We start from the raw sequence: 25,653 nt of genomic DNA, 5'->3' as shown, positions 1-25,653 counted from the left end.
ACAAGAAGAGACTGAGAGGATAGTATTTCACATATAAAAATGTGATACCTAAAGAGCGAATAGACTTCAAAAAATTTTAAACTCTTTGCTGTTTACTTTTTTGCTTCCTTATCAGCTCTTGACTATTTTCTGAGTAGCTGAAGTTCCCAGAAAATCCAAAAGATTTTATTGATTGTGGATTATTCAGCAAAGGAAGTGTTCCTTCATAACTTAAGAAGCTGATCAAATGAGCTGAACCTGAAGATTTCCTACTGTGAACGAAGGCAAAGTTTTAAAATAATGGTTATAATTTAAGACTGAGTTGCTTTCTCTACAGTAACTTGATATATCTCTAGGAATAGACAGTATGAAATAGTTTGCCACCAATATTATAAAAGAATGAAGCTGAGGTGTTTCTTCAAAGAATTACCTGGAAAACTATAAAAAACATCAAAGAGGGTATTTAATGAGTCTTAATTCTCTAAGACATGAGTGATCCCCATAGTAATAGACTCCTTTCTCTTCTAGTCAGAGTGATTAGCTATAGTAAGAGCAACTAGACAATGATATTAAACACTATATGCATGCATGATTTAAATTTACAAATTGACAGCAGTGCCATTACAATATTTTATTCCTTTCATAAAGCTGCACAAAGAATGATTATTGTTCTAGTAACCTGGAAGTACTCAAATCACTAATGCAAAATCTTTTTATTAGAAATAGTAAGTAACCCTCTAAGAATCCTCATAATATACCATGACTAACAGCACAGGTCACAAGAGGATTTGTAACTTGTCATCAAATGTTTCAATATATTAATAATTAGGTCAGTATAATTTTAAAAAATTTCTGGCCAGCAGATCCTCTTTAACTGTTAGGTGTAATCAGTGTTTGAGGTAGGGCTGGAAAGCAAGGCATTCTGGTTCTTTCCCTTATAAATTAGGTTCATTTCAGAGCACTCTGTCTAGCCTCTTTTCTTCTCATACTTTCCCTTCTGTGACCTCTCCTCCAAGCTGTGTTGTGAAGTTTATAAGAAAAGGAAATCATTCCAGATCCTTCACCTTTAGCCCCCGAACCCTACTTGAAACCCTATAAATATTTAATACTTATAAATATTAATGATGAAATCTCATAAGCCATTAAACTGATGTTAGAATGCTAATAAGTATAGAATAAAAGGCATTTACTGAGACTCTACCATGAACGCTGACTAAGTATACTGACATGGTCCCTGACTTAGATTTTATACAGACAAGGATAGGTTAGGGTTAGAAGGTAGACACTAAGGAGAGTGGAATACCATGGGGCAGTTTCTGTGAGATAGTACTCAATTTGGGGAGTACATTATGATAAAGACATGTATGTACCACCTGTCAAAGGTCTTAAAGCTAACAGAAAAATTTTCTAAGTATATTTTCATGGCTGCTTACATCATTATGTATCAAAAGTTTTCAAGTTTAGATGTGGATGAAAAGTTTAAAATCCCCGTTTTTTCCATTCACTTAAGGTATTCAAGGTAACAGCCATTAAGGTTGTATCTCAGAGAGAGACATAAGGTTTAAATAGTTGTTGCAACACTTTTAGTGGTGGAAGTTCCTGACATGATACATTGTTGGGGGAACAAAATGCAAGCAAATATATATGAATATATATACATTCATTCAGTATTGCCTTTGTATGATTGTAGACTTAGCATAATAGAAGCTAATCACAAATCTGTGACAATGATTTCTGATTCCTGGAAGCAGCAAACAAACAAACAAAAAACCAGATAAATTAATCAAGCAGAACTGGGCTCAAGCCCTTCTCTGGAACTAAACAGTATGACCCTGTCAAGTTACTTTCCCCCTCTATAACTGAGTTGCAGTATCTTTAAAATGAAGATACTGCCACTTAGCTCAATTAAATAGGAACTATTATTACTTCACACATATTATCACTTATTGGATACTTAGTGTAAAGTTTCACTTTATGGCTGAAGAAACTCAAAAAGAGGAGATATGAAACTTGTTCAAGGTCACATGTCTACTAATAGGCAAAGAGATAGAGAGGATTCTTACCTATGTTCAAGGTTCATGCTCTTAAGGAACACTATGGTTAGAGTACCTGACCCAAAACAGATGTTAAATAAAAAAGGTTAAAAACTCTACTAAAGGGACTTCCCTGGTGGTCCAGTGGTTAAGAATCCACCTTCCAATGCAGGGGACGTTGGTTTGATCCCTAGTTGTGGAACTAAGATCCCACATGCCACGGGGAAACAAGCCCATGTGCCACAACTAGAGAGCCCATGTGCCTCAACTACAGAGTCCACATGCCAGAACTAGAGAGAAGCCCACATGCTGCAATGAAGAGCTCGCGCGCTGCAACTAAGACCCGACATGGCCAAAAATAAATAAATATTTTTTTAAAAATCTACAAAACATTTAATAAACAGTTCAACAACTACTATGTGCAAAGAGCTAAGTAATACTTGGTTAAGAGGCTTTTAAAAATATTTAAACAGGGCTTCCCTGGTGGCGCAGTGGTTGCGCGTCCGCCTGCCGATGCAGGGGAACCAGGTTCGCGCCCCGGCCTGGGAGGATCCCACATGCCGCGGAGCGGCTGGGCCCGTGAGCCATGGCCGCTGAGCCTGCGCGTCCGGAGCCTGTGCTCCGCGACGGGAGAGGCCACAGCAGAGGGAGGCCCGCATACCACAAAAAAAAAAAAAAAAAAAAAAAAAAAAAAAAAAAAAAAAAAAAATTAAACATTGCATAAAAATTGCTTCTGAGCACCCATAAATTAACATTAAAACATAATAATATGAACTAACACAACACTGTAAATCAACTATACTCCAATATAAAATAAAAGTTAAAAAAACTTTTATTGACATATATACACTAATATGTATAAAATGGATAACTAATAAGAACCTGCTGTATAAAAAAATAAATAAAATTCAAAAATTCAAAAAAAAAAAGAGTACTTAAAAACAAAAGTTAAAAAAAAATACACCCCCCCCCCCAAAAAAAGGAGGGCTTCCCTGATGGTGCAGTGGTTGGGAGTTTGCCAGCCAATGCAGGGGACATGGGTTCAATCCCTGGTCTGGGAGGATCCCACATGCCGCAGAGCGGCTGGGCCCGAGCGCCATAGCTGCTGAGCCCACACCCTAGAGCCCGTGAGCCACAACTACTGAAGCCCATGCCCCACGACTACTGAGGCCCGTGTGCCTGGAGCCCGTAATCCGCAGCAGGGGAGGCCACCACGGTGGGAGGCCCGTGCCACAGCAGGGAGTGGCCCCTGCTCGCTGCAGCTAGAGAGGGCCCGTGCGCAGCAACGAGGACCCAACGGAGCCAAAAATAAAATTAATTAATTAAAAAAAAACCCCATAATGCATAAAACCTTGTTTCTTTAAAATATGGAACCTAAAAGAAAGGTGTAATGTGTGGACTAAAAATGTCACCTGCCATATCAGAAGCAAAGGATGTTGAGGCCATCAAACCATCAGCCACTGCAGCCGGCCCTCCACTCCACCCCCCACACTGTGCAACCTCAAGGGATTCAGGATGGAGAAAAATAGGATACTGGTCCTAGATAGTTAAGGTGCATATCAAAGGAATGATTTCAATGAGCCCAGACTCTTGCATCTTCCCATACATAAAAAGCGCTGAATTCATTAACTTGATGTCTGTTTGTCTTTAATTAATCTTTTGATGTTCCAACTACCTGGTATTCGTTGCAAAAACTCCTATGTATCCTAGCTCCTCCCTTACCTCTTTGGAACAGTCCCTCAGAGCTATCTGAGAGGCTGCCTCCCGGGCTTAAGTCTTCAGCAAGTCTGCAGAATGTAAAAAGTAACAAGTGTAAAAAGATAAGGGTGGAACTGCTGGAATGGTGGGGTAAGGAGCTTGGTAAACTCTCTCCCTCCAAAAAAATCAAAGATAAAACGAGTAGTTCTACCAGTGAGGCAAGCTGTGCAAACTAGCACCATTGCTGCTAGAGGGAGACATATCACTGATCAAGAGGAGAATGCAGAAAAGTTCCATATACAGGGGTATTGTTAACAATAGTGATCTTGGTGGCAAACAATTGGGGAAGGCCAATACTGCAGTAGCCCAAGGTTGCAGTACTGACTGGGGCAAGAAACAAATCAGCAGACTTGCCAGAATTTTAGCAGGGATATCCTGAGAATGGCACAACAATGACAGGCCTTGATAAGCTCTCACTTACCCCTGGTGGTCTGAAAGGCTATGTGCTTGCACAAAGCTGTACGCAAGCTCAGAAAAGAATGGTGAGGACCCTCATTATCCATACATCTGTAACGGAATATGAGGTCTTTCAGAGATACAGGAGAGATAAAGACATAAGAAGACTTGGCACAAAGTGAAAGCTGAAACAAACTTGTAACCTGGTTTATATTTTCAATTCCCCAACCTACATACAAATACACTAGCAAAGGGCAGAAGCCTTACTAGCTCAAGGTGTTTATGCAGAACCTCTGACCAGTCACTGTCTGACCACTAAAGCAGTCCTGATCCAAGGGTGACCCTCTAGGAAGCCAGGCTTAAAACACACACACACACACACACACACACACACACACACACACACACACACAGAGAGAAGAAAAATATCAGCAACTGAAAACTACAGACTTAGTGCAGGCAAGTCCTTAAAAAAAACAAAGATATAGCATCAGAGCTCCCCTGGGAGGAAAGCCAAGAGGTGATCTAGGTCAACAGTCTCAAAATGTATCATCTAAAATGCTTGGTTTAACAAAAAAATTATAAAACATGCAAAGAAACAAGAAAGTGTAACCCATATGGGGGTGAAAACAGTCAATAGAAACTTTTCTCTGAGGGTGTTCAGTTGTTGGACTAAGCTGACAAGGATTTCAAAGCAGCTATCACAAATATGTTCAAAGAACCAAAGGAAACCATACGTACAGAATTCAAAGTGTGATGACAATGACTCAAAGAACAGAGAATCTCAACAAAAAGAGATTATAAAGAAGAACCAAATTGGAATTCTGGAGTTGAAAAGTACAATAACTGCAATGAAAAGTACAATCAACTGCAACAGATCTGCTGTTGAGCCCCCCCACTGGAGGGGCTCAACAGCAGATCTGAACTGGCAGACAACAGAATCAACAAATTGGAAGACAGATCAACCAAATTTTCTATTCTGAAGAACATACAGGAAAAAAAAAAAAGCAGTTTCAGAGACCCATGAGACTCCACCAAGCATACCAACACAGGTGAAATGGCAGTCTCACAATGAGACAAAGAAAGAATAAATAATGACTGAAGACTTGCCAAATTTGACTAAAATCTTTAATCTGCACATCCAAGAAGCTCAATGAATTCCAAGTAGGAGAAACATTAAAAGACTCTATACACATCATGGTCAAAATGTTGAAAGACAGACAAGCAGAAAATTTTGAAAGTAGCAAGAGAAAAATGACTCATCACATACCCCCCAATCCCCCACAATAAGATTAACAGCTGACTTCCCCCTGAAACAATGGGGACCAGGAAGCAGTGGAATATTCAGAATGTTGAAAGAAAACACAACAACAAATAATTCTGTACCTAGCGTAGTAGACAGAATTCTGACATGGCCCCCCAAATTCCCACCCCATGGTATACACACCTCCTTTTAAGTGTGGGTGAGTCCTATGGATGTCACTTCAATGATTAGATTACATTCTCTGACAAAGTGAAAGAATTTTGCAAATGGAATTAAAGTCCCTAATCATTTTGACTTTGAGTTCATCAAAAGGGAGATTTTTGGGGGATGGGTTTGACTTAAATCAGGTGAGTCCCTTAAAAAAGGGCTTTAGTTCCTCTTAGACCAAAGAGTCTGACTAGCCTTGAAGAAGAAGAAGGCTACTAGAAATTCTATAACCTCCAAGAAAATGAATTCTGCCAATTATATGAGCCTGGAAAGAATCCCAAGCCTCACATGAGACCAAAACCTTGGCCAACCCGACTGTAGGCCTTGTGAGACCTGAGCAAAGGGCCGAGCTAAGCCATGCCCAGACCTTTGACTTATAGAAACTGTTAAGGTAATATTTTAAGGTACTGCATTTATGATAATTTTTAATGCAGCAGTAGAAAACTAATATATCCAGCAAAACTATCCTTCAAAAATAAAGATTAAATAAGACATTCCCAGATGAACAAAGACTGTAAGAATTCAAAGTAAGCACATCTACCTTACAAGAAATACTAAAGAAAGCCCTTCAGGATGAAAAGAAATGACATTAGATGGTAACTGGGATCCACATGAAGAAATAAAGAGCAGCAATAAAGGCAATTACATATGTAAATCGATAATACAGTAAAAAATAAATTTTTCTCTTTTCTTAGCTGATTAAAAAGACAATTGCATAAAACAATTATAAAATTACTGCCATTATAACATATAAAAATGTAACACATGACAATAATAGTGTGAAGGAAGGGGGAGATATATATTGGACTAAGGTTCCTATTTCACTGGAATTAAGCTTGTATGAAGTACATTGTGAAAAGCTGTGGCATACTGTGATTCCTAGATCAAACACTAAGAATAATTTTTAAAAAGAAGTAAAAGGGTCTCAGAAATTTAAATGGTACAATAGAAAATATCTATTTAACACAAAAAGCAGTAAAGGAGGAACAGAGAAACAAAAATATGAGACATACAGAAAACAAGTATCAAAATGGCAGAAATAAGCCCATCATACCAGTAATTTCATTAAAGATAAATGGATCAAGGGAGAAAATATTTGTAAATGAAATGACCAATAAGGGGTTAATCTCAAAAATATATAAACAGCTCATACAACTTGACAGCAAAAAAGCAAACAATCCAATTAAAAAATGGGAAGACCTGAACAGATATTTTTCCAAAGACACACAGATCGGCAACAGGCACGGGAAAAGATGCTCAACACTGTTAATCATCAGAGTAACGCAAATTAAAACCACAATGAGATATCACTTCACACCTGTCAGAATGGCTACTGTCAAAAAGACTACAAATAACAAATGCTGGGAAGGATGTGGAGAAAAGGGAGCCCTCGTAAACTACTGATGAGGATATAAATTGGTGCAGCCACTGTGAAAAACAGTATGGAGGTTTCTCAAAAACTAAATATAGAACTACCATAAGACCCAGCAATTCCACTCCTGGGTAAGTGTCTGAAAAAAAAGAAAACACTTATTTGGAAAGATGCGCATACCCCAATGTTCACAGCAGCATTATTTACAATTGCCACAATATGGAAGCAATGTAAGTGTCCATCAATAGATGGATGGATAAAGAAGATGTGGTATATAAGAGTGTGTGTGTATGTGTGTATGTGTGTGTGTGTGTGTGTGTGTGTGTGTGTGTGTGTGTATTACAATGGATACTACTCAGCCATAAAATAATGAAATTTTGCCATTTGCGACAACAATGGATGGACTTGGAGGGTATTAGGCTAAGTGAAGTAAGTCAGACAGAGGAAGACAAATACTGTATGATACCACTTATATGTGGAATCTAAAAAATAAAACTAATGAACAAAAAAGAAACAGACTCACAGACAGAGGACAAAGTAGTGGTTACCAGTGGGAAGAGAGAAGGAGGGAGGGGCAAAATAGGGGTAGGGGATTAAGAGGTACAAACTACTATGTATAAAATAAATAAGCTACGAGGATATACTGTACAACACAGGGAATGCAGCCAATATTTTTTAGTAACTATAAATGGACTATAACCTTTAAAAATTGTGAATCACTATGTTGTACACCTGAAACTTATATATATTACACATGAACTATACCTCAATTAAAAAAACAAAATAAAACATAAATGGATTACATACTCCAATCAAAACGCGGAGATTATTGAGACTGAATAAAAAACTTATATTCTGTCTACAAGAGACACACTTAATATTCAAAAACAAAACCAGGTTAAAAGTGGAAGGATGGGAAATTATATATAGCCTACAAATAACCATAAGAAAACTGGAGTAGCTATATTAGTATCAGATAAAACAGACCTTAAGACAAAAGAATTGAGATTCTTGGCAAAAGCTCTTGAAGAACTGCTTTCCTCCCTTGCTTTGGTAACTTGAGAGGAAAGATGATATAAAATTAAACAACCGCCCTTCCCCCATTATTCATTTCCATGTTTTTTTATGGTGGTAAAATGTACATAAGTTACCATTTTAAGTGTACAAAGTGTGCAGTTTTAAGTGTACAGAGTTCTGTAGCATTAAGTACATTCACATTGTTGTGCAACCATCACTACCATCTATTGCCAAATAATACATTCTATAAGAATGTTTAAAATAATATATTCTATAAGAGAATGAGTAATGGATTCTTAAAACTAATCATTTACTGAAATCAGCGCTTTCTTCTCTTTTTTGACAGTGCAATAAATAGAAAGCTGGAGCCAACTCTCAGATAATAACAGCAGCGGCTAATATTAAATAAACAAGATAGTATTTAAAGTCCGTAACACACGTCATTTAATTCTCATGTAATTCTGAGGAAGATCCTAACACTCTCATCTTAGGATGGACAAAAAGTTCAGAGGGGTTAATTGCTCAAGGGCACTCAGTTAGCAGGTAGGGCAAAACTGGGATATGAATTCATGTCCATAGTTAAGTGTTAAACACTTAGAATATGTTAAACGTTATCTCCCAAAGAACAAAAAAATTAGTAGAGACTCTAAAAGAATGGAAGTCCATGGTACATAAGTACTAAATAGTTTTGTTCCTCTGCCCCCAACACACATAATAATAAGTCTGCCTCCAGTTCTCTTCTACCATCACTAGGTCAGGAAAGACTGCCCCAGATGTTTAGATCAACTGGGAGAGAAGTCTAGCTTCCTTGAGAGGAAAACTTAAACACTATGATAGACCTATCAGTCAAAACCCAGAAAGAAAATGAGATATGCGTCAGGTCTTCTGTTGGTGGAATAACACCAGGGAGCCCTATAAAGGAATGGATGGAGAGTGAGAGAAACAAAATATAATGTCAGGGCAAGTACAGGAAATAACAATAGTAAATAACAGCAACTACAAATTAAAACAAAATTTCTCTGCAGACTCTGGCATAGAATATAGAATTTCTAGCAATACTGACATCAAAAAACTGCTAAGATGTCTCTGAAACCACATGATACTCAATTTCCTAATGTAATAAAATGATCCTATCAAGAAAATAAGTCGGACTTACCTGCTGGCAGTGGTTAAGAATCCGCCTGCCAATGCAGGGGACATGGGTTAAAGCCCTGGTCTGGGAAGATCCCACGTGCCGCGGAGGAACTGAGCCTGTGCGCCACAACTATTGAGCCTGCGCACCTAGAGCCCGTGCTCCGCAACAAGAGAAGCCACTGCTATGAGAAGCCCACACAATGCAATGAAGAGTAGCCCCGGCTTGCAGCAACTAGAGAAAGCCCGCGTGCAGCAACGAAGAGCTGATGCAGCCAAAAATAAATAAGTAAATAAATAAATTTATTAAAAAGAAAAAACCTTGCCTCTTGGGCAACTTAGAAAAAAAAAGAAAAGAAGTCTCTAACCTTTGTTTGATTAAAAGAGAAATTAAGAAAATTTCTCTCTCTCAATCAGTAAAGAATGGGGTGTGTGTGCAGTCAGTCACACCTAGAGTTTGGCACAGGGGTTAACAGTGACCAGATTGTGAGTGACTACTGACCAGAAACACAGTGAGACAGGGCAAAAAGGTAAAAAGCAAAACAAAACAAAACCTCAGGAGAAAAAGCCCTGTGTGCACTGGTCCCATCATATATAAGCCATCCTGTATATTTGAGGCCAATATCAATTATAGTCAACTAAACACAAGTCAAACAAGTCAATCTGAATTCCAAGGAAACTGGACAAAAATATGTCTGGTAGTTTGAGTCTAAAACTTTAAATAGCCCAATATAGCTAATGGCTACTGTATTATAGCAGATTTAGACAAAGAATATCAAAAGTTCTACAGAAAAGCAGATCAAAGAACATATTAGTTCTAAATAATCCACTGAAGTATATCCATAACTGATGTCCTACTTCAACCTATAAAGCTTTTCTTAATTTTATTAAAGTTTGATCAGATTCTATATAATAATAATCCTTCTACAATGCTCTGTTAGCTTTGACATTCTTAAACCTTCTTCATAAAGAAGCTCTGGGTACCATACATATTTGATACATATTTTTATATGCTTCATAATCTTTTAAGTTGGATTTTTAAAATCTATTCTGTCACAAATGGACGTGGGTGTTTTAAAAGATTGTTTTTGTTCATTTTGAATGACTGCCTCAAGTTAAGGTTCAGGTTTCTTCTCGAAATAGAAACATAAAAAATCGTGCGACATCAGAAGAAATTATTTAGTTATACATTCACTGTTTGAATATATTTTAGACTTTGAGACCTAGAATCACAAGTTGCAATACTCAAAATACTTTTCTCCTAAGGTGTGCAGTGAATGGAAGATACTTTTGCTTTAAGACTTTGCTTGGAATTATGGAGGGTCAAAGGCCTTACGATAAAGTATGAAATCTTTTCTAAGTTTTAATCAAGAGCCAATAACCTAAGGTATTCATCACCTAAAACATTATTTTACACTTGTCTAGTCTCAGAAGTTAGCCCTCTCTCATACAAAGGCACTATATCGCAACAGCAAGGGTAAACAACTGTATCAAAGATTAGCTGGTTCTTCCTCTTATACTCAATCCTTTTAAAAAAATGCACTGTTAATCTTGACCTACACTTGGACAGCCAAAGTGACAGTCTTTTAGTAATTTTCTCTATAGTTTGGAAAACTAATCCTCTACAGGCTATTAAGTAACACGCTTAACTTTTTCCATGAGAAAAAATATTTTTCTATGCCTTTGGTAGAACACCTTGGCAGACTAGAAGGCAAGGGATAATGAGAGCTGATGGTGCTAGATTCTGATGGAGAAAAGAAAGATACGGCTGTGTGGCCTATGACCAAGGCTCAGAGTCAGGCTGAGCCCCAGTCCCCACTGACTCTCATTCTCTTGGAGTGAGTCTACAGTGTTTCCTTCTGTTGGAAATGACCTTTAGGACAGCAGCATGTCATTCTTACTAGTTTCCTATTGCTGCTTTAACAAATTACCACAAGCTTAGTAGCTTAAAACAACACAAATTTATTATCTCACAGTTTTGGTGGTCAGAAGCCCAAAATGAGTCTCAATGGGCTAAATCAAGATGTCACTAGGGCTGCATTCCTTCTGGAGGATCTAGGAGAGAATTTGTTTCCTTGTCTTATCTAGATTCTGGAGGCTACCTGCATTCTTCAGCTCATGGTCCTTTCTTCCATCTTCAAAGTCAGCAATTAGATCACTCCAACCTCTGCTTCCATTTTCACATCTTCTGTAACTGACTCTCCTGCCTGTTTCACTTATAAGGACCCTTGTGATTATACTGGACCCACCCAGATAATCCAAGACAACCTATCCATCTCAAGATCCTTAATTTGATCATTATCTCCAAAGGTAACATATGTAAGGTAACATATTCACAGGTTCTAGTTATTAGGGAGTAGAAATCTTTGAGGAATTGTTATTCTGCTCCCACAATCACCCAAGCCACAGGTGCCACCAACTATGACATTTGGAGATCCCTAACAAGTAATGTGTGGTAAATAAATGTTGCCACAAATTCTCTGAAGCTCCTTCCGAGAGGTGGAGCCTATTTGAATCTAGACTAGCTTTATGACTTGCTTTGACCAACAGAATGTGGTAGTGACAAGCAAGTTTCAGAGCCTAAAACTCAAGAGTTCTATCTTCATTCTCTTGGAATGCTATTCTAAGACTGCCATATAAGGAAGCCAGTATAGCCTACTGGAGAATGAGGCCGTATAGAAGACAATGAGGCACCCCAGGGGATAGCCAGACATGCCATCAAATGCTAGACATGCCAACTCCAGCTCAAAAACTGGAGAGCACAGGCAAAAACTAGCAGAGAAACTGCCCAGCCAAACCACAGAATGGATGGAAATAAATCACTGTTTTATATCATTAAGTCTTGGGGTGGTTTGTTATGCAACTGATACAATATTGGTTAGTGGGAAAACCAGCCTATACAATGTATATATATCTGGATGAGCTTTTGCAAGGAGGAATAGATAAGGTCATTTGGGTTAGGTTTGGGAGGAGGACAGCAGGTAAACTTTCTTGGCTATATCACAAAGCATGATCAGGCTGATAAAGGAAATGACTGCTGTTAAGTAAGAATGACCCTGGTTTATTTCTATGATCTGTTGTAACCGGAAATAAGAGTCATTATAGGGCTTCCCTGGTGGCGCAGTGGTTGAGAGTCCGCCTGCCGATGCAGGGGACACGGGTTCGTGCCCCGGTCCGGGAAGATTCCACATGCTGCGGAGTTGCTAGGCCCGTAAGCCATGGCTGCTGAGCCTGCGTGTCCGGAGCTTGTGCTCCGTAACGGGAGAGGCCACAACAGTGAGAGGCCCGCGTACCGCAAAAAAAAAAAAAAAAAAAGAGTCATTATAGTTTCTAAGACGAGGCAGTCAGATAACTAAAACTATATCAAAGAAAACACAGAAGAAAGTGCCTACCATACCGCCTGAGATATAGCAATTGCCCAAGAGATGCTTAAATCAAAACAAACCATAAATAAAGAAGGTAGAGAAATATGTACGAGCCAGACAGTAACAAGGGGTCCCAGGGCATAAAGTGGTCAGAATCCAGTATTAATACTGTGTGACTTTGGCAGGTTATTGACATCAGATGTTTGCAGTGAAGGACGGAAAAGATAGCTGCTCTCTCTGCCTAGAACACTCCTGGCCCATTCTGCCCTTACACCCCCGGTCCCTCATGCAGGCTTGGGTTCCTACTGCACATTATGACTATCTTCACCAAGTAGTGCCATTAAATTGAACTGAATTGAACTGAATTGAATTGACCTACCTCCCTACCTCCAGTCTATAAGTTTCTGGCCTTTAAGGGCAAGACATATGTTAGCACAGTGTCTGGGATGTAGTAGGTGGTTCATAAATGTTCATTTATTGTACACTTTTAGGGAAAACTGATAAAAGAAAACGTCTAGTCCTGTTTCAGGTTGGTGTGAACTTGCTAAATGCAGCAACCATGTCTTATTAAACTTAGCATTCCAAGTGCTCAATAAAACAACTGGCCCACAGGAACTACTCAAATGTCAAGTTAAATCTAAAAAGAAATTTAGTTAGATTAGAATCTTGAGAGAATAAAACTGGGCAAATACACAGATTACAGATAAGAACCATATCCTAACATCTTAGTGAAAAGCTCTATAATTTATTTCAACTTAAGTGTATCAACATCATCTGCCCTTTAAACTAAGATAAAAATTTTATCAATTTATTGTCCCATTTTGAGAGCTAATATTACAGTTCCTCAATTTTCAACTTAACCCCTTTCTACAACTCAGACATTAAACTTACCCACGTCAGTAGTTCAACCAATACCAATTTAATCATTTAATAATGGTATACTGCCATAATACGTAGAGAGCTACCATGTAGGAACACAAAACATTAAATGATGATATGACATGAAAAATTAATTCTGAGCTGAAAAATATCCAAACCCCAATCCTGGCTAGAACTGACTATAGTTTTGTCAGGCACCATCTTTAGTTTTGCCACTGGTTTATTGACTGAACCTCAACTACCATGAACCAGATGCTTAACAGTTTTTATCAGCACCAACTCTCTCTAAGTAGTTATTCAAAGGAGTTTATAAAAGGCTTCAAGTAAGAAAATTAATTTTATAAACTAAAAATCCTTGTGCTTGGCCTTAATATGAATAGTAGATGTAATCTAATAACTCACAAAGTTAGATTGTGTCTTTGCAAAAACAGGACCTTCAGAAGGAAAAAATGGCATCTAATATTTCCATTCAGCACCCAAGAACAGGACTATGCTTTAAAATCCTATTGGTATTTGATGAATGTCTAAGGAAAAAAACCTAACTAGCAGTGTTATATTTAACTACCATTTCCTCCATCATTTACTACTGGCATTCTAATTGAATGTTTTTTTCAAAGTCTCATGTTTTGAAAATAAGATTCTCCAAGTGCTTTTGATTTCCAATACTTCAATGCTACATAAAATTTAGACCAGGGATTGGCAGCCTTTTTCTCAGATGGCAAGACAGTAAATATTTTAGGCTGTTGCAACTACTAAACTCTGCCCTTTCAGTGCAAAAGTAGTCATAAATACTATGTAAACAGAACATTACAAGGTGTGCTGTGTTCTAATAAAACTTTAGAAAAACAGGGAAGCCCACAGCTTGCTGATCCCTGCTCTAGAGTGATTAGTGTCTTAAGAATGTTCTCAGTTATATAATATGGGGGAAATATTTGACTGTAAATTTAAACAAAGATCTGGTGATACACAGAAGTAGGCCTAGCCAACAAGATTTTTATCTGCTTCTATTTCCACCTGAAGATGATCAACAATTTCATGGCAAGAGACGAGATACTGAGAACTAGACACGAGAAGGGGAGCTTTGAGGTTCCTTTGTTCCTCTCTATGGATTAGAATACCCAAACTTCCTACAGAACAGAGAAGCTCATACCACAAGGACAGGAATGAAAAAAACAGAAAGCAAACAAGCTATAGGTGGCAGGTGTGGAATAATTTTAGGAAAGCCAAGGTAACAGAGATGCTACATCATTGATAAAATCAAAGTCTAGAGAGCAAAGAATTTAGAAAGTGACAAGTCCAATATTTTTAGGCACTAAGGAATTTTATTAAAATAATTTAAAGTCTTCCTATGATTCTCTGGTAAGAGACACTGACCTCACTTATTTAGGTGGCTTAAACAATATACTCCATCTTTCAATGTCATCAACTAAAACGCTGGTCCTAAGTAAAACCGCCTACATAGTTTTAAAGTCACTGAAGGCCAAAAAATGTTAATCATCTATTTTCACTACCTCTAAACCAAACGCAACCCCATGATATACCTCTATCAATACGCCATGTCTTCATGCGTGCCTCCTTTCTCTACTCACCAAAATTTTCTCAGGAAGGGATGGAAACCTATTCACATTTAAGAATGTCAAAATGGGAGCTCAAATTTTATTTCTTACAAATCAAATGAACTTTCTCTAAACATTGAAATTTCAGTCATCAGCAAAGGAATGAATCAAGAGACATGATCAGAATGTTGCTAGAGCCACACCCTAGAAGGCTGATCCCAATCACTTATTTGCCACCGTGGTGAAGCAGAGAACAGTGTCTGTTCTTCCCTTCTTCATATGGCTACCCAGCTAGATTAAATTCCAGCCTCCTTTGTAGCCAAATGTGGCAATGGGGCAGGAATATGCCTTCCCCTTGGCTAGAATGTGGACGTGATACTGGGAGCTGATAGTCACAATACCAGCCCTGGACTGCTAAAGACTTCTTCACAAGAAAAAAATGAACTCATTTTTTGAGGTCTCTGTGAGACCAGTCCAAACTGTATCTTAATTGATACAAGCTTTCTGGCAAACTACAACATATGTCACATTTTACTACCCTGTCTAATTTCCTAGATTCTAAGTTAAATATTTCTTTAAAAGAAGTAGAACTTTGGCTGAGAGCTTTAAGTCATTTAACTAAGGAATCAGTAAACAGCAGTACCAAGATTACAGTATTGCTTTTCTTGGACACCATCTTTCTTATCTAATACTCAAAAAATTGCTGGCTCTGCTTACACGGAAGCAGCATAATATGGTATAAACATAGAAGTATCTAAAAATAACAGTTCAATCCTTTTTTTTTTTGTAAGCATGATTGTGAAGGTGAGGAGATGAAAAATCTCTCATGGAATCACCAAAATAGCTAAAAATTAAGCACTTGTAGATTTTCCACTTTAAAGGTATAGAGTGGGAATATTAATAAAATATAAAGATTATTTAAGTGGATATATATTTTGTCTCTTCCTGATTTCTGACTTACTCTCATGATTATTACACAAGGATTATAGACATGGATGGTGAAAGACAGGGGCAAAAAGATCTGGCTTGGCTGAATATAGTCAATGCCTTCCCTTCTTCCCCCAAAGCTAAGCTGCTGGCATGCCTTCCAGCTTAGTAACTAAACTGTCTCCCCTCTAAAAATAGTTTTCATCTTTGGCAAATATCACTGGTTTTCCTCTTTGCTGTAAGGATCTGCTGCTTCTTTCTTTTTTTTCCCCCCAGAATTTGCCTTTTTAAAAAACTCATCAAGGCTACCAACCATTGTAGCTCCATATATATTTTTTCATACTTCTCTGCTACCTGTCATTTCTCAGAGACAGAAAGCATGGTGCCACCAGGGATAATCCTTGCTGCATATCAGTAAGGTGGCCTTGCTGGGGTGCTTTTTAAATTACCACTTCCCAAATCCCACCCCAACCCAATTAAAAGAGAATCTAAAGGGTTTTGGAAGTGCTCCAGGTGATCTGAATGTTCAGTGAGGGTGGAAGAAAAAGGGCTCTGAAGGTCAGAAAATATACATTCAAATCCCAGTTCTGCTATTTAATAGCTGTGATTTTGGACAAGTTACTTAACCTCCCTAAACTTCATTTATTCCGAAGAATCCACTGCATGCCAAGCACAATGTCAGGTGTTGAGTAAGGGTGATCATGACAGTCCCTGTCCTCTAGGAGGTTATAGTAGAAGAAACAGGAACTAAAGGATGCTGCAGACACGCAAACAGACTTAATCCTAATAGGGCTACAAGGGCACCCAGGAAGGAAATCCAGTCTAGATTCCAGGGATCAGCAAAATCTCTAAAAAGGTAAAATCAAGGGTGAGTCCTGCAGGACAAGTAATGATAGATGAGGCTGCTAAAGGAAGACTTTTTAACAGAGGAGGAAGTGTGTGCAAAGGCCTGGATACCAGTCAGCTTCCTTGGGAGATACAAGTAGTTCAGCAGGACTGAAATAAGAATGAAGTAAGGACAATAGATGAGGACCAAGAGTGACCTTAGCTTTCACATTTGCAAAACAAAGATATCATCTGCTCTGCTTGGTTACCACAAAGATCAAATTATACTATATATAGCAAAGTCCACTGAATAGAGCAGGTACTCAAGTGATAAATCCCCTCACTTTTCAGCTTTAACATAACATGAGAAAGCCAAGCAACAACACACTTTTTCTTCAGGTCATCTCATCATAGCACAGAATTCAACAGTAAACTCTTTTAAGCTATTTATTTTTCCTGGGTGCATCTTATCTACTGTGGATTACTGAAGAGTCAACTCTCAGGTCTCAAGGGTGCCACACTGGGATTTCCTTCTAAAGGTTCAGACACTTGAGGGTTACCCAACCAACACTAGGCAGTAGATAACAAAGGTTTAAATGCATTGTTTTAAATTCAATTAACTGCAGCTGTGAAGCAATTCTGACCCAGGACCAGAACACTTCAAATCCAACCCTGGCTCTGACACTAGTTAGATAATTTACTTTGGGTTAGAAACAACTTTCTGTGCCTTGGTTCCCTTATTTGTCAAAATGAACAACATAGAACACACTCCCTTAACACAATATAACAGGACTACTTTTTAATTGCCACTGCCTCCCTCCCCCCATCTTAAGGGATAGGTTAGGTAAGATGATACTCTTCAAAGCTAGCAAAATGCCTTTCCCTGATAGAGATCCTGGAGGTGAGCTGTAGCGGGCAGCAAATATGTATATCAGACAACATCTCATGGCCAACTGATAAAGCTACACAAATCCTGCAGATGTCCTTTGGCTCCAAAATGCCTTGATTTTTTTTTTTTTTTTTTTTTTTTTTTTTTGCGGTATGGGCCTCTCACTGCTGTGGCCTCTCCCGTTGCGGAGCACAGGCTCCGGACGCGCAGGCTCAGCGGCCATGGCTCATGGGCCTAGCCGCTCCGCGGCATGTGGGATCTTCCCGGACCGGGGCGCGAACCCACGTCCCCTGCATCGGCAGGCAGACTCTCAGCCACTGCGCCACCAGGGAAGCCCCAAAATGCCTTGATTAAAAAACTATTTTTGGGCTTCCCTGGTGGCGCAGTGGTTAAGAATCCGCCTGCTAATGCCCGAGACACGGGTTCGAGCCCTGGCCCGGGAAAATCCCACATGCCACAGAGCAACTAAGCCCGTGCACCACAGCTACTGAGCCTGCAGTCTAGAGCCCGCGAGCCACAACTACTGAGCCCGCATGCTGCAACTACTGAAGCCCGTGCGCCTAGAGCCCGTGCTCCGCAACAACAGAAGCCACCGCAATAAGAAGCCTGCTCACCGCAACTAGAGAAGACCCACCGCAGCCAAAAAGTTAATAAATTAATAAATATATTTTAAAAATTATTGTGGTAGTCATTTATATATATGTATATAGCAAATCATTATGTTGTACACCCTAAACAAATACAATTTTATATGTCAATTATATCTCAAACTGAAAAAAAAATACTAGTACAATCATAGGAAACATACTACCTTAAAATATGGAGTATTCTATTCATTATTTTTGTTCTTAAGTGTGAAATTTACTATGTTCTGAATGGCATCACAACTTCCCACATGGAATGCCACAAAATATATGTTTCTTGACAAGAAAATTCAATGATTTTAGTAGCTCAACTGCACATTAAAATAGAAAATGTAGTTAGCTGATCAGTGACTTTTAATTTAGAAGTAGCTGTATTTAGAAAGAGGTAACTTTTGGGCTTCCCTGGTGGCGCAATGGTTGAGGGTCCGCCTGCCGATGCAGGGGACGCGGGTTCGTGTCCCCGTCCAGGAGGATCCCACGTGCCACGGAGCGGCTGGGCCCATGAGCCATGGCTGCTGGGCCTGCGCGTCCGGAGCCTGTGCTCCCTGACGGCAGAGGCCGCAGTGGGGAGAGGCCTGCATATGAAAAAAAAAAAAAAAAAAAAAGAAAGAGCTAACTTTTGAGTGCCTATTATATACCAGTCACTGTGCTAAAGAGATTTATATGCATTATGGCATTTAGCCCTATGAAGTAGGTACAGTCATCCCTCATTATCCACGGGGGATTTGGTTCCAAGACACACACACCTCCATATTAAAATCTGCAGATGCTCAAGTTCCTTATATAAAATGGCTTAGTATTTGCATATAACCTATACACATCCTCCCTTTTACTTTATTTTTTATTTTAAAATAAATTTATTTATTTATTTATTTTTGGCTGCATTGGGTCTTTGTTGCTGCACGTGGGCTTCCTCTAGTTGCAGTGAGCAGGGGTTACTCTTCGTTGCGGTGCATGGGCTTCCACATTGCAGTGGCTTCTCTTGTTGCAGAGCACGGGCTCTAGGCACGCGGGCTTCAGTAGTTGTGGCACACGGGCTCAGTACCTGTGGCTCACGGGCTGTAGAGCACAGGCTCAGTAGTTGTGGTGTGCAGGCTCAGTAGTTGTGGCACACGGGCTTAGTTGCTCTGCAGCATGTGGGATCTTCCCGGATCAGGGCTCGAACCTGTGTCCCCTGCATTGGCAGGCGGATTCTTAACCACTGTGTCACCAGGGAAGTCCTTCCCTTTTACTTTAAATCATCTCTACATTACTTATGATACTTAATATACAATGTAAATGTTATATAAATAGTTGCTAGCATGCAGCAAATTCAAGTTTTGCTTTTTGGAACTTTCTGGATTTTTTTTCTATTTTAGATCTGTAGTTGGTTGAATCCTCCTATGAGGAACCAGCAGATACAGAGGGCCAGCTGTACTATTATTAGCATACCTATTTTACAGAGGGGAAGTGGAGCTTAGATTCTGCACCTTACTCTGCTAATAAATGATAAATCTATTCTTTCAACTCAGAGCTCAAGAAAGATCCTTAACTTCACTCCTGTTCAAAACAGTTGTCTCTAGGTACAATAGACCTTAATTAACTTTAAATCTCCAGAAAATTAAAGTTACATTATAGCACAAACTTCATAAACAGTGACTGAATCTCCCCTTTAGCCTTCTCTTTAATATGCCAAAATAATTCTAGACCCTGAGCTTTCAAAAACCTTTAATCATTTATGGTGCTCTCTGCTCTATCTACCATTAGAACAATTTTAAAAAACATTAACACTGTACCAATTATTTTCAAAAACCCAGAGATATTAATCAAGTGATCCTAATAGTCTTAAACACTATCCTCAAACCAAAAGATAAATGGAGATTGGGAAACTTGCATTCTAAAGTGCCACCATCCAGATAAAATTACTCTGTGAATTAGAGTAATTTCAATCAGATCCTATAAAATGGAACATTTTTCTCAAGATTAGAATTAGAGAGTAACTATAAGATAGTTTAAGGGCCCAAACTTTGGAACATAAAATGGTTTGCCACATGTCAAATTCAACAGCAGAAGGCAAGCAGCAGGAGCTAGGGAGAGCAGGAAGAGTTTAGAAAAGTAGTAATTAAAAAAATGACAAAATGACTTACCTATTCATCTCCTTGGCAGTTCTACCTTAATTTCTCTCAAAAATCACATGCTGCTAAAATAAGTCTAATATCTTACTATATGGTGTCCTGAGTTTTAAGTTAACACATTACATTATTAAGAGAATCCCCAATGGCATTTCATAAGCATTAGAAACTCAATTACATTTTCTTAGAGGGCACATGACTTATGACTTAACAGTCATTAACACAAAACAAACTGGTGTATATAATCTAACAAACCAGTGTAGATGTGTACTTTGTTATTCCTTAACTCATTAATCACCTTAAAAAGGATTTTAATCTCCAGAATACAAATGATCATACCATAAACACTATTTTTAAGTGTCATGTAAGCTATTTGGTAATAAAATACCAGATGAATTTAAAAAAATTATTATACTAGAGTCCATTTAATATAATGCACTCAGCATGATAAACACAAAGTTATTAAATGGAGGAAATGTAGGCAGGAGATTCCACTTCAGTTGTGTGACAGGAAGTGCTAGCTCTGGAAGTTTAGAAATAGGACTATCAAGCTCTGTTTTAGCACCAGAAATAAAGGAAAACACGCTAGTGAATAAGGGTAAAAGAGGAAGTTCTTTTTAGTGAACGATCTGCCATATATTTAAGACAATCCCAAACCATTCCAAAAGTTAAAAAAAAGTGCCTCATTTTTTTCACTTGGCTTACGTGATAATGTACTTCCCTAGGTACACTGGAGCTCAAATTTTGCAGTTTCACTGTAACAAGACTGCTTGTGGCCCACACATCCTTAGGGAGACAATGATGGCTTGTAACATGAACCTGTTCGTTTCATATCCTAAAGTTTGACGACTGTTACATTTTTCTAGTAACACATGAAAAGTAAATCATTTTTTAAAGTAAGTTTCACAACAGTGAATAAACTGAACACTACTAAACCGTACAGTTAAAAATGGTTAAGATGTTAAATTTTGCTGTATTTTTACCACACAAAAAAATGTGAGTTAATGAGAAATTACTCCACTTAAATGTTACTAGTAACTTGTTATGTAAATTTTGATTACTCTAAAACCAAATTCTTACGCTTAATTTTTAGTAATTTGTTGTTGTCATTAACAGCTGGATTCGTTTTATGTAACTCATTTTTAAGGATACTTCCATACATGAGGAAATTCTTTAATTCTGAACTAGAGAGTGAAAGTGAAGCACTATTCTCAATTAGCATCTTTCAAATCATCTGAATTACTTACTGCCAACAAATACCAGTTATGAAATTATAAAAGTGTTTCTACTTCAGCTGATTCCTTCATTCAGTGAAGTGCAAATCTCGAAATTAGGATAGCAAGATCCCTAAATGAACAGGCTTTTCTTAAAGCAGTGGTAGTTTTGATTGTGAGGTAGGCAACACTCCCCACTCCTCAGCCTTTAGCACCGGTGGCCCAAAATACTAACGTCAGTCATTTCCAATCACCGTTCTCGCCTGGCTCAGCCCTACCAAATTTGTCAGGCTTTCGTGAACTCCCATGAGGTTCTGTTCAGAAAAGCATACAACCTAGGTGAATTTGGTAGCTTGGGAAGGGCCTGAAGCAATCAGCTTGGCTTGGCCACCTAGGAGAAAAGTATCCAGGAAAAGAAAACCGGAAATACTTCAACTTTGCGCAAACCCCCTTTCTCAGTCACAGCTAGCTCCCTTCCCGATGAAGGGCTGTGTTCTCGAAAGATCTACCCTTTTCCAACTCAGATGTCATTCCCAGATCAGCTGCTTGAGGGGCAAGCGGCGCTCAACCCACGCCCTCTTCTTTGAGTACCTTCTTCAAGTGCCAGCGCTGGGCTCAGCTCACTCTGCCGCCCCCATCCAAACCCTACACGAAGAAGGGCCCTGGTCCACGACCCCGCCCGCGGACAGCCGGGAGCCCCGGCCTAGGCGGCCTTGGCCGTTTGAGGGTTTGCGCTCTAGGGTCGGCTGAGGGCACCAGGGACCGCAGGAGGGGTCTCTCCGTAGGGGGGGAAGACGGCCTCACCTTGACCCTGATTTCGTAGGTGGTGAACCGGCCCCGGCCGACTCCCACTGTCTGCGGGTTGCTCACATCGATCTCGAGGAAGTTGCTGGGAGGCCCGTAGGCGTCATTCAGGTTCTGCGGCTTGGTGATCAGCCGCCGGGTGTCCGCCACGGTCTCCGCCATTTCGCTGCTGCAGCCGCCGCCGCCGCGGGCTCCGTCCACCCCCTCGGCGTTCCACCGACCCCGCTGCCGCCGCTGCTGCCCGCCGCGGGGACGCCGGGCTCGCGCGCAGCGGTCGCAGGGCGAACGAGCACGTAGGGTGGGTGTTCACTCCGCACGCATAGCTCCTCCCCGCGCCCCTCCGGCTTCCGCCTCCTGTCCCCAAGAGGGGAACAGCTGACCCCCCGGAACGATGCGTCCCGGGCCGGGAGCCCCAGCGGAAACCGCGGAGGGTGACTGCGCACCAGGCAGAGGCAGAAAAGTGCAGTCAGGTTACTTGTAGGTGCGAACACCTTCCGGCCAGACTACAGCGCCCACAGTGCATCGGGCGAGCGCGCCGCCGCGGGTCTGCGGCCCAGGTGCTGCGGGACCGGGGGTGCGAGGGCGGGCGCTTCCTGTGTTTCTGTGTCCGTTTTGGCCTGGACCAGTGGGGAGAACGCCGGAAACGGCCTTCGCGGTCTTGGGAGCCGCGGGGACAAAAGTTGAACGGCGAGGTGTGGGAGGTTTGCCTGCAATCCGAACAAAACTGCCTACGCTCAGTGCCAACCTGTCCACCGTCTCACTGTAAACCACTGAAAATGCCTTTCTAGGTAACCTTGAATTAATGCCGCAAGTGATTTTGATATCAACTTGAGAGTTTCACCGTACATGTGTCTGGCTTGGTAAATTGAACGTGGGAAAGTAGAGTGGAATAAAAACGTCGCGAGATCATACCTTACGGTCAAACCGTTTGGGGAGACTGGTCGACCCTCTAAAACAAGATAACAGATAATATATGGGCTGAAACCTGCTTTGACTTGCTGATGTTTGAGCGATCTGCAACTTTTTCCCTTCAGTTCCCACAAAGTTCCAGTAAATTAAAAAAAAAAAAAAGCGGTAAACGTATTGGTACAGCATTTGAAATGGAACTTGAAAAAGCCTTTATCAGAAATGAAAAAAAGACAAAACAGTTAAGTAGATCGCAGTTAATCTCCAACAAATGCAGGCTTTGAGCATTGAGGTAGAAGGATAGATGTCTATCCCTGCCTGGGGAGTTCTCTCCCTTGATGTTATAGTCTCACAACTCTTTCTGCGTTTCTTTATATGTTGAGTTTCAGAAAACCCATTCACTTTAAATAATCTATCCCTTAAGCTGAAAAATTGTCTGGATCATTAGCAACCATTCTTAATAAAAATAAGAAAAGTTGGTATTAAAAAATTTACTTAAACATGATGTAGATTATTTTCAAGAAAACTCAACATTCATTCATTAAACAAGTATTTATTGAAGGCCTACTAGGTATTTTCACCTCTAGATACTAGAGGTAAAAGGGTGAGGAAGACATTGAAATTCCTTGGTTTCATCAGATTAATTGTCTAGTATATGCTCTATTTTGGGAGACAGATAATAAAGCAATAAATAACATATCTGCCAATATGATTGGTGCTATAAAGAAGATAAAACTGGATAATGTGAGAGTGATCCAGACAAGCTCATTAGGGTGGTCAGACAAGTTCTCTCTGAGTATATCTCCCTGTCAAAGAGTAAGTAATATCAGAATAAGTACCCAGGCAGGACTCCTTGCTGGGCCTGTTGCAAGAGACCAAGTGGAAACTTGACTGGTATGATTAGGGCAGTGAGCTCAAAAATGTGTATAAATGACTCTTTGAATTGGAATATATGAGAGCTAAGAGTCCAAGAACCACTGTATTGTGTTGTCATCCGTGACACCTGTACAAAGCAATCATGTGATATTCTCTTAGAAAGCTGTCTCATTGGAGGCCACTCAGTGCAGCCTTGGGCAGCAGCAACAATTGCCTGCAGTGGGGAAGCAGCTATAGAAAATAGCAGCACCGTCAAATGGCTAAAGAAGAGCTTCCCAGGATAAACATCAGGAAAAAAATTATCTTTATTTTTCAGGAGATACGATTGTATTCCTAGAAAAATCCATGAAGAAGAAGCTACTAGAAGAAGCTACTAGAATTAACAAGAGAATTTAGTGACCGAGTGAAAGTAAAGAGCTTACTTTATAATTTTCCTCTGTCTAGGCAATGTCTAGTTAGACTGGAGATGGAAAAAATACCCTATTCACATCAGTGACCAAAAGAAAAAAAAAATACATAGGAAAGAAGACACAGGATCTATAAGAACAAAATTATGAAATTTTATTAAAGGATATAAACCAAAACCTAAATAAAAAAGACTCCATGTTCCTGAATAGGAGGACTTAATATCAGAAAAATATCACTTCATCTAAAATTAATAATGCAGGGGCTTCCCTGGTGGCGCAGTGGTTAAGAGTCCACCTGCCAATGCAGGGGACACGGGTTCGATCCATGGTTGGTGAGGATTCCACATACCGCGGAGGAACTAAGCCCGTGCGCTACAACTGCTGAGCCTGCACACCTAGATCCCGAGCTCCGCAACGAGAAGCCACTGCAATGGGAAGTCTGCAAACCGCAACAAAGAGTAGCCGCTGCTTGCTGCAACTAGAGAAAGCCCGCGTGCAGCAACGAAGACCCAACACAGCTGAAAATAAAAGTAAATAAATAAAATAACTTAGGAGGTTCCTTAAAAAACTAAATAGAATTACCATATGACCCAGCAATCCCACTACTGGGCATATACCCAGAGAAAACCATAATTCAGAAAGACGTGTGCACCCCAATGTTCATTGCAGCACTATTTACAATAGCCAGGACATGGAAGCAACCTAAATGCCCATCGACAGACAAATGGATAAAGAAGATGTGGTACATATATACAATGGAGTATTACTCAGCCATAAAAAGAAACGAAATTGTGTCATTTGTAGAGACGTGGATGGATCTAGAGACTGTCATGCAGAGTGAAGTAAGTCAGAAAGAGAAAAATATCGTATATTAACACATATATGTGGAACCTAGAAAAATGGTACAGATGAACCGGTTTGCAGGGCAGAAATTGAGACAGATGTAGAGAACAAACGTATGGACACCAAGCAGGGAAAGGGGCGGGGGGGTGGGGGGGGTGGTGGTGGAGGTGGTGGTGGGATGAATTGGGAGATTGGGATTGACATGTATACACTGATGTGTATAAAATGGATGACTAATAAGAACCTGCTG

The 25,653-nt window shown here is 39.8% G+C and overlaps 2 protein-coding genes across 2 annotated transcripts in view; one reads left to right on the top strand and one right to left on the bottom strand.

Moving 5' to 3' along the window:
* The window catches only part of SNX3 (sorting nexin 3), a 44,079-nt gene extending 21,397 nt beyond the window's left edge, over nucleotides 1–22,682 (bottom strand). Inside the window, exon 1 of the mRNA XM_007119056.4 lies at nucleotides 22,372–22,682. Within this exon, the coding sequence (XP_007119118.1) occupies nucleotides 22,372–22,533 (162 nt within the window). The 5' untranslated portion in view covers nucleotides 22,534–22,682. The remainder of the gene's footprint in view (nucleotides 1–22,371) is intronic.
* A 158-nt stretch (nucleotides 22,683–22,840) lies between these two features.
* The window catches only part of AFG1L (AFG1 like ATPase), a 229,431-nt gene continuing 226,618 nt past the window's right edge, over nucleotides 22,841–25,653 (top strand). The window contains exon 1 of the mRNA XM_055087584.1: nucleotides 22,841–22,928. The gene's annotated coding sequence lies outside the window, so the exon portion shown is untranslated. The remainder of the gene's footprint in view (nucleotides 22,929–25,653) is intronic.

The sequence above is a fragment of the Physeter macrocephalus genome, chromosome 10 (assembly GCF_002837175.3).
Source record: "Physeter macrocephalus isolate SW-GA chromosome 10, ASM283717v5, whole genome shotgun sequence".
In the NCBI taxonomy this organism is placed as follows: domain Eukaryota; kingdom Metazoa; phylum Chordata; class Mammalia; order Artiodactyla; family Physeteridae; genus Physeter; species Physeter macrocephalus.
Note: the sequence above shows the minus strand (reverse complement) of the source record. Positions and strands in the feature narration are given on the sequence as shown.